We start from the raw sequence: 16,803 nt of genomic DNA on the forward strand, positions 1-16,803 counted from the left end.
CAAACACAGCCCGCAGAAGAAGGCCGCTGCAGGCAAACACAGCCGGCAGATGAACTGGCCGGCACAGGCCTTGAAGAAAACAGCTGCAGACGATCCGGCCGGCACAGGCCTTGCAGCCCAGCAGCTGCAGATGAAGTGGGTCGGCCTTTGCCGTTCAGTGGAGGTTGGTGGAGGGAGTGCGGTGGTGCTGGCCACTTGGAAGGCGGGCTCGGACCTACCTACCTGTCTCCCTCCCACCTATCGCCTTTGCCTGTCACTGTACATACCCACTCCCTTAATTTGTCAAAAACCAATTTAGCCCCCACTTATTTTTTTTTTTGTTGTTTTTATTTCTACTCCCCCACTATAAATCGTCCCCTAACCCCCTTTATCGTCTTTGTTCGGCTAACCTATCCTGTCACCTAGCCTACTCCCAACCCCTACGTTCCCTTCCCGGAGGGGAATAAGGGAGAGCTAGCGTCCTGTGCCGAGGCCCAACGAAGCCCCAGGATGGCCTCCCCAGAGTTCGGCGATCTTAACACCAAGTGGGTCCAGCGGCCCACAACGACAGCGAGGGGATGGATGGTGCGGAGGGGTACATCTCCTAATCTACCCTAACCATTTAACTGTTAAACTACCCCGGGGCTTTCAACAAGCGCCTCTCGCTTAAACTATTGGTTCTATAAACCCAGATTCCCGTCGCCTGTGTTGGTGTCCTCACAATTTCGGGCCTCGCCCCCCAATTTTCGCTCCGTGCCCTCACACGGTCTCCTGGCTGGGACACGTGGCTCCCTTTGGCAGGCACGACCCTCTGCCGAATCTCCCGCTATGGCACCCCCGGGCACTACACTGCCTCCGAGCCTACCAGCTCCCTAACACCGGGGAGTTCCCCCCATGGCACCTCCCCTGAAACGCACACGTGGCAGGCTGGCTTCCCGGGCCCCTTTCCAAGGGTCACCCATGCCCACAACACTGCCCACGCGGCTAATGGCGCCCCGAGCCCCCGCACCAAGCAGACGCACCCGTGCCCACTACGCTATCCCGGCCCCCCATGGGCCCTTGGCCTACCGCGGCCGACTAGCCTGGTGCCCGGGGTACCCACTCAGCGATACTCACCTTTCGCAGCCACGCTCCCAAGCCCGTCAACAGGGCTCCTGCACCCCTCCAAATGGGTCTCGAGCCTACTTTCCCACCAACAACAAAACGACCTCCATTTTTCAATTTGACTAACCCAGCTAACTCACTCTACACTGACCCCGGGGTCCCTTGGGCGGGAGTCACTCCTCCCCCCAATCACTCATCGCACCATGCATTCCCCATTCGCTCCATACACACAGACCCGCTGGCCTCACTCACTCACCAAGCACATGCTTCCCCTTCACTCACCAACAACTCTTCAACACACTCACCGCTGAACTCTGCCATCCTTCTAACTACCTCCCCTAACTAACTCGTGCTCCCACGTCGTCCCTTAAACTAGTAGCACGTTCCTTTTAACACTACGTAGCTAAACTACGTCCCCTCTACACATTCACAAGTCTGTCACTCTCCTCAAATGTCCCAAAAAGCAATTTCCCAACCTAAATCTCGCTATCATCCCTCTACCTAATCCATTCCACGGACTCCATGAGGACTTACCCCTGCCCCATGAAGTCGGTCTAACTAAGCTAACCCTTCCCCCTAACTAGTTTCCATCCTGTGCCCAGGTAAGGGGGTCTTCCACCCCTTGCCCAGGAATCCTTTGCACCCGAAAGTGAGGCTTGCTTTTTTTTTTTTTCATGCGCATCACCAGCGCGGCAACTCGCGCACTTTGCACCTGCCCGTGACGTCATGCAGCTGCACGTGTTCCTCGTCCCTCCTTGGACGGTACTATCCGGCAGAGATACTCCTCCTGCCGGATTCCAACCCCACGTGCAGCCATGACGTCACCGTGCGCATAAAAAAACACAAGCCCCACGTCTCGAGGGGTTCCCCACGCGAACACATGTGCTTTGCCCGTTGGAGCTTAACACACACGATCGCGTGGAGAACCCGTCCGGTCCAAATCCATTTACCTGCCCAAACTTTGTCCGTCCGCGGGATCGACAAATCCACCGCGTGCGTTTCCGGACCGGGACTTCACTCTCGCAAGCGAGCACGTGGCGGTCTCGTGCGTTGCACAGCACGAACCGCGTGCTCACTGCTGGGTGAACCCGGCACGGTCCCCGTAACAGCTACAGCCGCTACTCGGCTTTCTTTCCTAACATGTCGCCGTCGTCGCCATTCGACCCACGCACACCTGCGTGTTACGACGCTCACACTCCACACCATTAAACTCACACCGGGAGACGCGGCTGCGTGCTCCCGCATGCCAACCGACATCTCCCTTACATACCGCTCTCTCACACACACGGTCTCCCTTGCATAACCCATACCACTCACGCGTGCCTCACTACTCACACAAACCATACTACTTACACACGCGGGGGCACTCAACCGCGGTTCCTCATCCACACACCGTCCCTCACTCACACACGCGGGGGCACTCAACCGCGGTGCCTCATCCACACACACGGTCTCTTCCACACACGGTGCCTCATCCACACACGGCGTGCTGGGAAGCACGTACTCTGGCACCATCGCCACCACACCACTCACACACGGGGTCGCTTCCACACACGGGGACGCACTCACACCTTGCACCACACACACAGGGACAACCACACTGGGGATTTGTGTCCCCACAAGGGTCTCCGGGGCCTCTATACCCCCCAAGCTCTCCGTGCAACCGTTCGCAGCTCTCGTCCCCTCAACCTCGCAAAGCACGACCGAACCCACCTGGTCGTGACTCGCCTCAAGGGGGCATACTCCCTCCCCTTGTTCCTGGAGGAGGTCATCCAGCTGCTCGCACCGGGTCCCTACACGCTCCGCGAGCTCAACCTCACTATCCTCCACTACCTCCGTGTGTGTGTGCGTCACTTACCCCGTCTTCATCGTGCAGTCTCTATTTTTTTTGTCTCCCGTGTCTATATACATTTATAAGTTTCTGTCGTCGTCACCTCATGTCTCGTCTCACACGTTTTGGTCTCCACATTTAATTTTTCCCTCTTGGTCACCGTCGATTCCTCTGTCACGACCCTCGCCCAACACGCCCCCCAAATTATTTTTTTACCCGCCTCCACCGCGGGCCTGTCAGCCGTTGCACCCCCTTCCAGCTCGTTTGCTTCCACACGTGGAGTCGCCATTCCTATCTCCCTGGTCACGGCCTTCATGCCCGCCTGTAGGCATCGGCCCATGTTCTGCGTCTCACCCCGTTGCTCTTTCATTTCCTCCTTCATGTTTGCTTCCATTCCGTTTATTTGCTGTGTATTCGCATCCATCCTCGTTTTTACTTCATTTGTATTTGTATCCATCTTTTCGTTCATTCCTTTCATTTCGTTTTTCATATCCGCATTCATCTTTTGTGCATTCGCATCCATCTTGGCTGTCATTTCCGCATTCATTTTTGCCAGCATGGTAATTAGCTGGGCCATGTCGGGTACGCTTGGGTGAGCCGTTTCGGCAGGGGTTGGGGAAGGGTTTTGGTGGAGAGGGGGAGGGGAGGTGTCATACACCGCGGCCGCTGCCGCACCCATTTCGGGCTCTGGGTTCAGTTGGGCGAGTCCGTGTTCCTGCACAATCAACATTTCCTGCTCGGGGATTCCATCCTGAACCATGGATTCTACACATTCTACATCCATTTCTAATACCCCCGGCTCCCGCTCACCTTGAGACGCCATCTTGCTTCTCTTAAAGGGTTAATTTCGCTCGCTCGTAATTTGGAGGGAATCGGGGGTCGCTTCTCTCACCCCTGGACCGATTCCCGTGAATTTAGCCGGAGACAGGAGAGCCCGTTTTCCTGTTCTCCGATACCAGTGCCGCGAGGAGGGCGATGAATTTGTATCGCACGACCTGACACCAGTGTTACGGATTCGCGCCCGCCGGCGTGCTGACGGCCACGTAACTCGAATCGCGGCACGTCGCCCACCGGACGGACAATCCAGTCGTGACCCTCTCGGACTAACGCCGGGAACCAGTCACGGGTGGACCTTTCGGTCTCACCGCGATCGAGCCAATCAGCCCCCGCGTGGGATAGGGTTGCTCGCCAAATTCGACCTACCTAAGTACCCACGCGGAGGGTAGACCGGGCGATTGCACCTCGCCGCAGGTCGACTTCGGACACGGGCCACTTAAGCGACCCGTTCCGTACTATCGGGATAACCGAGCGGTGTTATCGTCGACCTCGACGGTTCGATTAATTATCGGGCGTATTCAGCCCACTACCAACCCTTTACGTGAAGCAAGATGAGGATTCAATGAAAGAAATGACGAAGCGAAGCGGGAAACAGTTCAACACAAAGCACATTTATTCGCGATGAACGGAAAGCACACATATTCAATTCCACCAAAAGCACACAGAAAAGAAAAACACAATGCAATTTACACAAAAAGCAAATGCGACAATGCAGATCTACTACCGATTACGCGAGCACACGGCAACACTTATACAATTTTACTTCACAGACGGCGCCGACAACACATACCCAAAACCAAGGAAAAGAATACCCTCAAGGATGAGGCGGGCCTGAGGCCGAGACCGGGTCGGGCCTACCCGTCTGGTGATGAGACGCAGAGCGGCGATGGTGCCTCAACTCCGCGGGCCTCGTGGACAGTGTCTGGTAGGGGGTGGGAAAGGGGCCCCCTTGGTCGCACTATCTCAGCGCGGGGGGGGGAAACAGGAGGGGGTTGCTGATGCTCGGGGTATAGAGGATTCCTACTCTGGCTCGAGTCCCGCGACGAGCATCTCCACCTCGGCCAGGTCGCGCTGTCGGCCTCCCTGGGGTGCAGCTCCCTGCACGACGCGAGCACCCCCTCGTCTGCCCTCGCCACCTCTCCACAGCTCCGTCCCCTCCGCTCCGACTCCAACGCACACGACGACGACCAGCTCCTTTTTGCCAACTCCACCGCCCGCGAAGTCTTAACTCTCTGTTCCGACTTGACTGACGAACGCGGTCGCTTTTATAAGCCCCGTGGCTTCGCTCTCTCAGCTTTGACCCCCTCCCTTCGACCTTTCACCTCGCTCCCCATTGGCCCGAGAAAAAGTGGGCGTGAATGCTTTTTGATCCGTTTTTGAAGCAGAAAATCCGTGGTTTTGTACACGCTGTTCGGCGCGCGCCCTGCACGAGTCCAACACCGGTACCCACAAGCAGCGCAAGAACGGTGGCGATGCGACGGTTGCGAGGTGTGACGTGAAGCGGCGCCGCGGTGGGTGGTTGATGTGGTTGGTGGTGGTAACAATCGCGGTTGGTCCAAAATAAAGATAGTAAAAGAAAAACGGCTATCCTGAAGAGTCGCAGCACGCATAAATGACATGTATTCCCACTAGACAACGGGTTTGGGCCTAACTACACATGTACTTACCGAGATACCTCACCTAAGGGACCTGAATGGTGGTTTGCGAATTTGGTAACCACAACAATATATATATATATATATATATATATATATATATATATATATATATATATATATATATATATATATATATATATATATACACATACACACAAACATATATACAAGGTGTCCCCAAAAAAATACAACTTTTTATCTGCAAAGAAGATGGTCATAACATATATTTTTTTAAAAGATATATGGCTAGATAGAAAGCTGAAAGGTTGAAGTTTATTGTACCAATGTCAAAATTGCCACCAAAATTTAAATTGTGGTATAGAATCGTCGTTTTCTTTTAGACCACATGTTCGACATAGGCTCCACGTTGTCCGATCACTGCCTGCAAACGCGTTGTCATGTTCTCCATCACTTTGGGAAACGTTTCCTGAGGAATGTTCTGGATTTCTCGGTGGATGTTTTCCTTCAGCTGATCAAGTCTGAGGCCTAGGGTTTCCATAGATCCTATCCTTGAGATACCCCCACAAGAAGAAGTCTGGAGGAGTAAGGTCAGGGGAATACGGTGGCCACTCAACGTCTTCGTAGAGGGAGATAAAGCGGCCCTCAAAATGTTGGTTGAGAAAACGCCTTGTTTCCCTGGCTGTATGGGGCGGTTCCACATCCTGCTGGAACCACTGGGTTCTCATCTGGATCAGGTTGTTTCTCCTACGGGCCTGAGTACATAGCTCAGGCAGATAGAATTCCTGAATCATTTCGCGATAGTTCCTCTGGTTTACCTTGCAAGTGCGTCCCTGGTCATCTTCAAAGAAGTATGGACCAATTATCCCATTCCAACCAACCGCCACCCACATGGTGACTGAGAACAGATCGAGGCACCAGTTCAGTCGATGCATTACCAGGATTTTCAGTTCCCCAGTACCGAAAGTTTTGCTTGTTTACCTCCCCGGACAAGTGAGCATGGCATTCGTCCGTCATGTGAAGTTTTTTGAGGAAGTCTGCATCTTCCTTCAACTTTCCTGAGAACCAATTTGCAAAGTCTCGTCGTTTGCGTTTCTGTTGATCAGTAAGCACCGTTTCCGTTTGAATTTTGTATTGAAAGACATGAATGAATGTCTTGGCGAAGGATCCTCTGAACGGTGCTCTTATGAATGTTTGTATCGGCAGAAAGTCGTCAAATCAATTTTTTTGGACTCTGAACGACCGTCTGTCTCACCATTTCCACATTTTCTTCACTACGACCTGTCCTCTTCCGACTACTGTGACCCTTGTGAAGGTCACAGATGGTTCCCACATTGGTAAACTTTGCGATGGTGCATGTTATTGTCCGAAAGTTTGGTGCATGGTGCAAGTGGATACCGAAATGTCTCGAGTAAAGACGCTGCACCTGTATGACACTTTTCGTCTGGTGCCAAAGTTCAACAATTTTCGTCAGTTGTTGTACGGTCAGTCTTGGCATTTTTCTGGTGCTTGCTTGGTATCAAAATAAACTTCAGGGCCTCTGCAACAAGAGATGATGCATTAGTGATGAAATTACTGCTTTTTTAGGATCAAACGAAGCATTTTTAAAGTTGTATTTTTTTTGGGACACCATATACATATATATATATATATATATATATATATATATATATATATATACATATATATATATACATATACACATATACTAGTGCATGCCCGTAGGTGCAAGCAAAACAAAACAAAAAAAACTTTCAAACCGCATGCCAGAAACAACTACACAGGCCGTTCCTTCGCTCTCGTAAACGACGACTGGATTGGGGCATTGTGTTTATCTATAAATGCGCATAAGAAATCGAGAAATTATTAGAATACAGTAAGTCATCACAATGCGGAAGTAGTGCGTGCCCATATGGAATGTTCACATGCAATCCACAAATTATCGCTTGCATTGATTTTGCCTTTTATCGCAAGGAAAAACACAAACAGAAGAGGAAAGAGGAGAAAAAAAAAACGTGCAAAAAATCATTTACTTCCTGCTTCGGAGCATACCAGCACTCTAATGTTACCAAAATGTATGCACCGTCTCATATGAAAACGATCATAACTTGGGGCATTGTGTTTATCTATAAATGTGCATAAATCAAGAAATTATTAGAATACACGAAGTCATCATTATCCGGATGCCCATACGTTGTAACCCATCATGGGGAACGCGGCTGCCCGTAAAAAAAAAAAAAAAAAAAAAAAATAAATAATAATAATAATAATAATAATAATAAATAAATATTCAAACCGCGAGCAACAAACAACAACCACACAGGCCGTTTCTTCGCTCTCGCGTGCCCATACGTGGGTGGCGCAGAAGTTCGCATATCACAGTTACGATGACTTGCAATTTAGGTTTTAATGGCCAATTATTCAATTTGCACCAACGTATTTTGCCTTTTCACAATGTCCTCGCAAGGAAAAACAAAAAGAGAAGAGAAGAGAGAGAGAAAAAAATACTTCCTGGTTCGGAGCATACCAGCACTCTGATGTTACCGAAATTTATGCACCGTCTCATATGAAAATGATCATTACTTGCGGCATTGTGTTTATCTATAAATGCGCATAAGAAATCGAGAAATTATTAGAATACACGAAGTCATCACTCTCCGGAAGTCCGTACGTTGTAACCCGTAATGGGGAAGGCGGCTGAGCTTCCCTTCCCCATCGGCCATGCCCACGCAATGTGTATTGTCATTGGTTTGGTAAATAAATGGCCATAACTTGGGAAGCACTTGTCCGATTAATATCAAACCTTGAAAAGGCACATCCTCAGGTCCCCAGCAATATATCGAGCAAGTTTCAATTAGATCGGACCAGCGGTTGTCGAGAAACAGCGGTCACAGACACACACACACACACACACACACACACACACACACACACACACACACACACACACACACACACACACACACACACACACACACTGCTGGAATTATATATACACAATATATATATATATATATACATATATATACATATATATACATATATATACATACACATATATATATATATATATATATATGTATGTATATATATATATATATATATATGTATGTATATATGTATATATTCATACATATATATATATATATATATATACATATACATATATATATACATATATACATACATATATATATATATACATATATACATACATATATACATATATATATATATATATACATATATATATATATATATATATATATATATATATATATAATATGGTAATGCCGGAGGTTGCTCTGGAGTCATCATCCATCTTTCAGCTCTGAATATGCAACCATATATGAACCTTTACGACTGTGTTGCATTTATTACCAAACAAATTTGAAAAAACAAGGTACATTTCAAAGGTTTGGTGTTGAAATGAGGAAAGTTGTTCTTCTGACCTCTATCTCTAAGCAGTTGTGCAACGGAGGATTGTAAAGGGCCAGGGACGCCATGCACGTACGCTATTTTGCCCAGCGCCTGGATAACTTCGCTGTTACAGGTGTAGAGAACGCCAATTCGCAAACCAGATGCTGCAAAGTCCTGCAACGGAAAAACAAGTGGAAACAAAAACAATTCTTTACCTCTCTCCATTATTTTGATAATACAAGACTCTCGTTAGGACAATGAATTTTACCAACTGAAAACCAATGAGTATCCTAACCACCATGGTGAATGTGGTGGGACTGATGCTTTGAGCATAAGCCCTTCATCAACAACAGCCACACCTCGTTTTACCATGGTAGTTAACATGTCATATTTACGACCCCACGCTGCAACTGCAAATTACCAGTCAGGTGTGAAGTCGTAACCGCCAAAGTGGCCGCTGTAGCACCAAAGTGGCAAAGTGATAGTCAAATTAATGGGGTGAACGTCTAGCGGTTTGTACCGCCACATGACTCCAAATGAGGTCTAACACCACGGTTGTTCTGGATTACAGAGGCAGATGGCTGGTACAAACAGGCGATGTGGTACAGGAAGGTATTGCCATGCCGCACAATCGAGGCCCGCAAGGAGTGCAGCAGAGAACTGCCAGGAACCCACAAAGAACCCTGGAAAATTTAAGAACAGCCCTGAAGAAGAAGGAGATAGAGAAAACCCTTCGGTCGCTCCTTTTATCAACCTCCCTCTCATTGGCCACACCCCCCTGGAGAAACTTCCCTGCCCTCTTTGCGGAATTGTCCAACCATGGGGGGGACCCACGAATGATGGCAGCCAATCATGCACATCATAGGCATATCAGGGGAACCTCTGCAAATGCAAACTTTGGCCCAATAAGGATCGACCTTTCAAGGCTTGCCTCTCCACCAATCATGAGACAGACACCAGAACCCATCAGGGTGACCAATCATTGGCCGCGATGCAGCCCCGTGGTGCACATAGCACACATGGACCAGGGTCGAGCCACCATTTAGTAATACTGCCCAGATTTGCCTCCAATCCAGTTTAGACAAGGAGGAACACCAGACACAACATCCTTAACCTACCCAGCACCAATTTGTACCATTTAAAAAGGAAAAATAAAACAATCTTAGGTTGGCATCATGAGCATTGAAAAAATAAATAAAACGAACAATCACAGGTTGGCAATCATATCACAGGCTCTAATGGCCTCTTTTTGCAGACAAAGTCAAGGTTCATGGAAGATCTGGAACACAGAGTGGATCAAGACAACACAGAACAAAACCAACAGCTGGGCCAAGGGACAAAATAGATGGAAGCGACAAACAAGGATTGCGGGTAATGATAGGGGAGAATACAATGGGTGGTGAGATGGATACAGAAGAAAACTCTCAGGAAGGAAGAACTAGAAATTTGGGTGTGGGTGGGGGTGGAGGGGGAGGGGGAGAGGGTGGAGTCGTTCAACAGAGATAGAAAGGTACGGTGGAGTGGATCGGCTGTTTGAGCGGCGGTTGATCTTTGTGCCCGTGGAGTCAAGGAGGTCTGAGTGTGGGAGTGAATCGAGGAGCGTATTTGCGTGAGCATGAGGATCAAACTGAATGACTTTTGAACTGTGATTTTTTGTAAAAGAACTTAGTGATTTTTGAAGTGTGATTTCTGTGAAAAGCATTTACTTCTTGAAGGCTGAATAAGCACAAATTTAATGTATCAAGGAGAGTGGGATGGTATGTATCAAGGTATGTATCAATTTAATATATCAAGGAGAGTGGGATGGTAGGAGGGAGGAGAGCCTCAAGGATGGGGGAGAGGGGTCGAGTGTGGAGGAAAAGGAGTGGGTAGAGGGGAGAGAGTGGAGAAAGAGTGGTGTGTGTGTGTGTGTGTGTGTGTGTGTGTGTGTGTGTGTGTGTGTGTGTGTGTGTGTGTGTGTGTGTGTGTGTGTGTGTGTGTGTGTGTGTGTGTGTGTGGGGGTGTGTGTGTGTGCACACAGGATTATGATAACAGGCGAAGGTTGTAGGTAAGGCAGGTCAGCCAGGGCAGCGCTGCTGATTGATGACCTGAGCATCCCAAACTGATCACGATGGTGCTAGCCCTGTCAGGTGGGCAACGTTTCAGAAGTGAGGTCAGGCTAGGTAGTTTGAATGTGGGATCAATGGGGTGGAGATGATGCAGCAAAGTAGGTTGGAAGTGGTGTTTGTACAGGAGACCAGATGGAAATGAGATGGGGAAAGGAGGTTGGTAGGAGGACACAAGCTGTTGCCCACGGGCAGGGATGGAAGGAGTAATGGCGTGGGAATAATGGTATTGGAAGAAATCAGCAAGCAGGTGGTCAGAGTGCAAAGATGGGAGGGACAGATAGTTATGGCATGGGTGGTGATACAGAGGCAAATAGTTTGTGTTATGTTGGTATTAGGGCCACATCAGGAAGGACTGGGGCAGAGAAGCAGGAATTTAGGGATGCAATGGAGAGGAAGGGTGGGAATGGTTGAGCTGGATGTGATGCTTTGCATTGCGGGGGACTTCAATGCGCATGCGAAAGTAGCGGAGCCGGGTGAAAAGGAACATGTTCATAAATTTGATTGGGGAACGAGGAATAGAGAGGGTCAAGAGCTGGTGGAGCTGGTAGCGAGGAATGAGATGGCCATAACTGGTTCATGCTTCCAAAAGCAGGAAAGCCACAAGATTACCTAAAGGAGTAGACAGCAGAGAACAGAACTGGATTTGGTGGTGGTAAAGAAGCGACAGTTGTGGAGGGTTAAGGATTGTAAGGCAGTGGCAGGAAAGCATGTTAACACACAGCACAAACTTGTGGTGTTTGTGGTATAGATGGAGAAAAAGAGGAAGGTCAAGAACAGACGTCAGAAAATTATGAGGTGCGGGAAGTGTCAGGGAAACATCATTGAAGAGAGGATGAGGTACAAGGAGAGGATGCCGGCCAGGTTTGATCAATTTAACAAAAAAGTAGGTTTGGAGGAGGAGTGGAAGAAGTATTGAGAGGCGTTTAGGGGGTTGCAGAAGTTATGTGTGGAACAACATCAGGACAGGGTGCATCGTGTAGGAATAGAAACCAGGTATGGTGGAGGTAGCGAAGGCAGTTGGTGAAAAGGAGGCTTGGAAGAGGCTAGAGGGAAGCAGCTGGATGTGGGGTTTCTGCACCTGTTTGGACAGAAGGAGAAATCAGCAAAGAGAGCTCTGGATAAGGTGAGGAATGATGTGGAAGAGGAGCTGTACAAGAAGTTGGAAGAGGATGGTGGGAGGAAGGTGATATATAAATTGGCTCGTGACAGGGATAAGAATGGTAAGGATATGAAGGGGGGAGAGTGGTGATTAAGGATGGTGGTGGGAAGCTAGTGACAGAGAGGGGGGCAGTATTGAAGGTGTGGGAAGGTATTTCAAAGACCTGTTAAACTGGGAAGGAAGCAACGGTGATCTGGAGCTACTGTGTTATGTACAGGGGAAAATGGATTTATTGAATATCACAGAGGAGGAAGTGCTGATGGCATTGAAGAGGATGAAGAAGGGAAGAGCACTAGGCATTGATGAGGTGTGTACCAAAATGATAATTGCAGTGGGAGAAGTTGGAGTCAGTTGGATGAAGAAGCTGTTGAATGTATGTATGAGAGAGGGTTCAATTCCAAAGGATTGGAGGATAGGGTTAATTGTGCCAATATGGAAGGGGAAAGGAGATGTTCAAGATTCGGGAAAGTACAGAAGAATTATGCTCCCAAGTCATGTCATGAAGGTGCTGGAGAGGATGTTGAAGAGCAGCAAGGGTTTAGAAAGGGAAGGGGGAGGACGGATGGGGTGGTCGTGCTGAGACAGCTGTTGGATAAAAGATTGGAGGTGCAAGGTGAAACGGCAATGGGAGTTGTGGACCTGGAGAAGGCCTACGACACTGTCCCGAGAGAGATGGTGATGGCGCCATTGAGATGGAAGTGAGTGCCAGAAGCAGGAGTTAGATTGGTGGAAGGGATGCACAAGGGAACGAAGGAAAGAGTTTTGGTTGGTCCTGGGATGTCTGCGGAGTTCTTTGTGAACATCGATTTGAGGCAGGGAAGCACTCTCAGCCCATGCCTGTTTATCATGGTGATGGAGCTGGTAAGCAGGAAGGTGAGCTTGAGGGGTAGTATGGGAGGATGCTGTTTGTGGACGATCATGCTGTTGTGGTGGAGAGTGGGCTGGAGATGCAGGAAGTACTGGAGGAGTGGAAGGAGGCATTTGAGAAAAATGGGCTGAAGATGAGCATGGAGAAGATGGAGGTGATGTGGGTTGGGTAGCAGAGGAAACAAATATCAGGTTAGAGGGGAAGGAGATCGGACAGGGAAATAGGTTTGAATATCTGGGAGGAACAGTGACCGGGGATGTTAAGTCTGAGGCAGAGGTGCGGAGGAGGATTCAGGTGGGTGTGAATGCATGGAGGAGGGTGGAGGGCGTAATGGCAGACAGAAAGCTATCCAGGAAATTGAAAGAGAAGGCTCTGATGTCATGTGTAATGCCAGCCTACCTTTACGGTCTGGAGCTGGTGGCACTGACAGAGAGACAACAACAGAGGTTGCAGATTTGCAAGAACAACTGTGTCAGGAGGATTGTGGGAGTGAAGAGAATGGATAGAAGGAAGATGGATGAACTGAGGGATGAGATTGGTGTGCAGTTGAGCTTGATGGGGAGGTTGGTGAAATGCCAGCTGAGATGGGCTGGACGCTTGATGCGGATGGTGTAAGAGAGAATGACAAAAAGAGCAGATAGGTTGAGAGAGCAAGGTAGGAGGAAAAGAGGTAGACTGCAGTTGAGATGGCAGGATTATGTGAGGAGGCATATCCATAAGGTGAGGGTGGTTGGAGTGTGGAGAGGTTTGGCTGAGGACAGAGGGAGGTGGAGGAGTATTCTGGTCAAGGCAGGGCAGAAGTTTGGTGCCATCGGACCTCACCCCTTATAAAGGGGAGGAGGAGGAGGAGGAGACGGAGGAAGAGGATGAGAAGGAAATGGAGGAAGAGGAGAAGGAGGTTAAAGACAAGAAGAACAGGAAGAGGGAGAAGAAAAAGAGGGAGAAGAAAAAGAGGGAGAAGAGGAAGAGGGAGAAGAGGAAGAGGGAGAAGAGGAAGAGGGAGAAGAGGAAGAGGGAGAAGAGGGAGAAGAGGAAGAGGGAGAAGAGGACGAAGAGTGAGAAGAAGAAGAGGGAGAAGAAGAAGAGGGAGAAGAAGAAGAGGGAGAAGAAGAAGAGGGAGAAGAAGAAGAGTGAGAAGAAGAAGAGGGAGAAGAAGAAGAGGGAGAAGAAGAAGAGGGAGAAGAAGAAGAGGGAGAAGAAGAAGAGGGAGAAGAAGAAGAGGGAGAAGAAGAGGGAGAAGAAGAGGAAGAAGAAGAGGAAGAAGAAGAGGAAGAAGAAGAGGAAGAAGAAGAAGAAGAGGGAGAAGAAGAGGGAGAAGAAGAGGAAGAAGAAGAGGAAGAAGAGGGAGAAGAAGAGGGAGAAGAAGAGGGAGAAGAAGAGGAAGAAGAGGGAGAAGAAGAGGAAGAAGAGGAAGAAGAGGAAGAAGAGGAAGAAGAGGAAGAAGAGCTTGCTCTCCCTCATGCACAGATTTATCCCCTCTCGTGTTCAGTTGTCTTACCCTTCCTCCCGCCCTTGGTTTACTGAAGCTTGTGGCGAGGCAGTTGTCCTGAAACAACTTGCCTTTGCCTCATGGAAAGCAAACCCAACTGAGGGCAATCTCAGTTCTTTCCACAAAGCTCGGAACAAGTGTGTATCTACCCTCAGGAGAGCCAGAAAACAACATCTTTCTCATCTCAAGTCTGAACTCTCAAACCTCTCTCCCTCCTCAAAATCCTGGTGGCATTTAATCAAATCTGTTTCTGGTGTATGTTCCCCCTCCATCCCCTCCCTTACCTCAAATGGCCGCACTGCTGATTCCACACGTGATAAAGCTGAATGTCTAAACTCGGTGTTTGCAGCTAAATCTTGTGTCCCAAACCCATCACTATCTCTACCCACTTTACCCAGTCGCACCCAACTGTCCCTGGACTCTGTATCCTTTTCTCCTGACAAGGTGGAGAGCTTGCTTTCAAACCTCGAGTCAGATTCTGCAACCGGTCCAGACGGCATCAGCCCACGTGTCCTCAAAGCCTGCTCTTCTGCTCTTGCTCACCCTCTCTCTGTTCTATTCACCCTCTCATTTTCCCAAGGTCATCTGCCATCTGCTTGGAAATCTGCTAACATCACTGCCCTGCATAAAAAGGTGCAAAAACAGATCCCTGTAACTACAGACCAATCAGCCTTCTCCCAATCATCAGCAAGGTTATGGAATCCATCATCGCTTCAGACATGAAATCCTTCCTCTTCTCCAATGGCTTGATTTCCAATCATCAATTTGGTTTCAGACCAGGTCACTCTACCCTGGATATGCTGCTACTGCTCTCCCATCAATGGATGGAGGTCCTCAATGCCAGACAGGAAATCCGAGCCGTATCCCTGGACATATCACGTGCTTTTGACACAGTCTGGCACCCTGCCCTACTCACCAAACTCTCTTCCCATGGTATTCAAGGCCATCTCCACTCATGGCTCGCAGACTTCCTCTCCTGTCGCAGTCAACGTGTGGCCCTAAATGGAGTTCTTTCATCCCCTCTTCCTGTGCAGGCTGGAGTTCCTCAAGGTAGCGTTCTGGGCCCTGTTCTTTTTCTGGTTTTCATCAATGATCTCTCGGACTCTCTGGAAAATCCTCTATTTCTCTTTGCCGATGACTCCACCCTCTGCCGTACCATCTGTCATCCCTCAGACCGGCAAGCAGCAGCTTCTTCGCTCACTGCAGATCTGGATAAAATCACAAACTGGTCCAACACGTGGAACATGTCTTTCAATCCACACAAATCTCACACTCTCACTATGTCTCTTCGAAAGGACCGTTTACAAAACCCCCCATCCACTTTCTCAACAATCCTCTGGAAGAAGTCTTTTCTTTCAAGCTTCTGGGTCTCACTATCTGCCATGACCTTTCCTGGGAAAGTCACATTTCCAACCTTGCCTCAAAAGCCAGTCGCCGACTGGGAATCCTCCGTCGTGCAAAGTCCTTCCTCGGCCCTCTTGAGCTCCTGACTACTTACAAAGCTTTTGTCCGTAGCCTGATGGAGTACTGCTCTCCCCTCTGGGCTGGTGCTCCTGCCTCCCACCTTTCTCGGCTTCACGCTGTCGAAACCAGGGCTTTTAAGATCATTGGCATCTCCCGCAATGAAGCTGAGTCTTTGGGCCTCTCACTCAATCACCGCAGGTTGGTCGGTGGTCTTTCTGTCTTCTACCGACTCCTCTCCAGCCTTGCCCCCCTGCTCTCTCTGCGATTTGTCCCAACCACATTTCCACAGGGCGCTCAAGGTCCGCCAACAACCCCCTTCTGGTAAAACTACCAAAATCACGAATCACTGCTCATCTTCACTCTTTCATTCCTCTTTTTTCCCGCCTTTGGAATAAACTTCCTCACTCTATTCTTTCCCATTCTTCCCTCCAGGCTTTCAAAACAGCTGTTCACCACCACCTCTTATCTTCCCCCATCCAAATCCTCGATCTTTTCTACCCCCGATAATCCACCCAAGCCCACTTCCTTCAATTCTCCTGCTTTCCTTCCTGAAAGTCCCTGTAATGTCCATCTTCTCTTCGCCATGTTCCCCGTCCCATCCCCATCCCTCTCCCTTCCACAGTTCACCTAATGTGTCTGTTCCCCACTGTTTTGTCCCTTCCACTCCCGCCCCTCTTGTCTCATGCCTCCTTGCTGTGAGTTGTGTGTTAGCTCTCATACGAGCCTCGACCAAGGTATACAAAAAAAAAAAAGAGGAAGAAGAGGAAGAAGAGGAAGAAGAGGAAGAAGAGGAAGAAGAGGAAGAAGAGGAAGAAGAGGAAGAAGAGGAAGAAGAGGAAGAAGAGGAAGAAGAGGAAGAAGAGGAAGAAGAGGAAGAAGAGGAAGAAGAGGAAGAAGAAGAAGAAGAAGCGATCATGGTTTTTGATGG

At 48.9% G+C, this 16,803-nt stretch overlaps 1 protein-coding gene across 1 annotated transcript in view; it reads right to left on the reverse strand.

The window, feature by feature from the left end:
• The window catches only part of LOC147024901 (1-aminocyclopropane-1-carboxylate synthase-like protein 1), a 105,784-nt gene that overhangs the window by 17,145 nt on the left and 71,836 nt on the right, over positions 1–16,803 (reverse strand). Inside the window, 1 exon segment of the mRNA XM_085885264.1 lies at positions 8,820–8,961. Within this exon segment, the coding sequence (XP_085741390.1) occupies positions 8,820–8,961 (142 nt within the window).

This window comes from Eptatretus burgeri, chromosome 6, assembly GCF_056783735.1.
Source record: "Eptatretus burgeri isolate ZD-2024b chromosome 6, Ebu_testis_v1, whole genome shotgun sequence".
In the NCBI taxonomy this organism is placed as follows: Eukaryota; Metazoa; Chordata; class Myxini; order Myxiniformes; family Myxinidae; genus Eptatretus; species Eptatretus burgeri.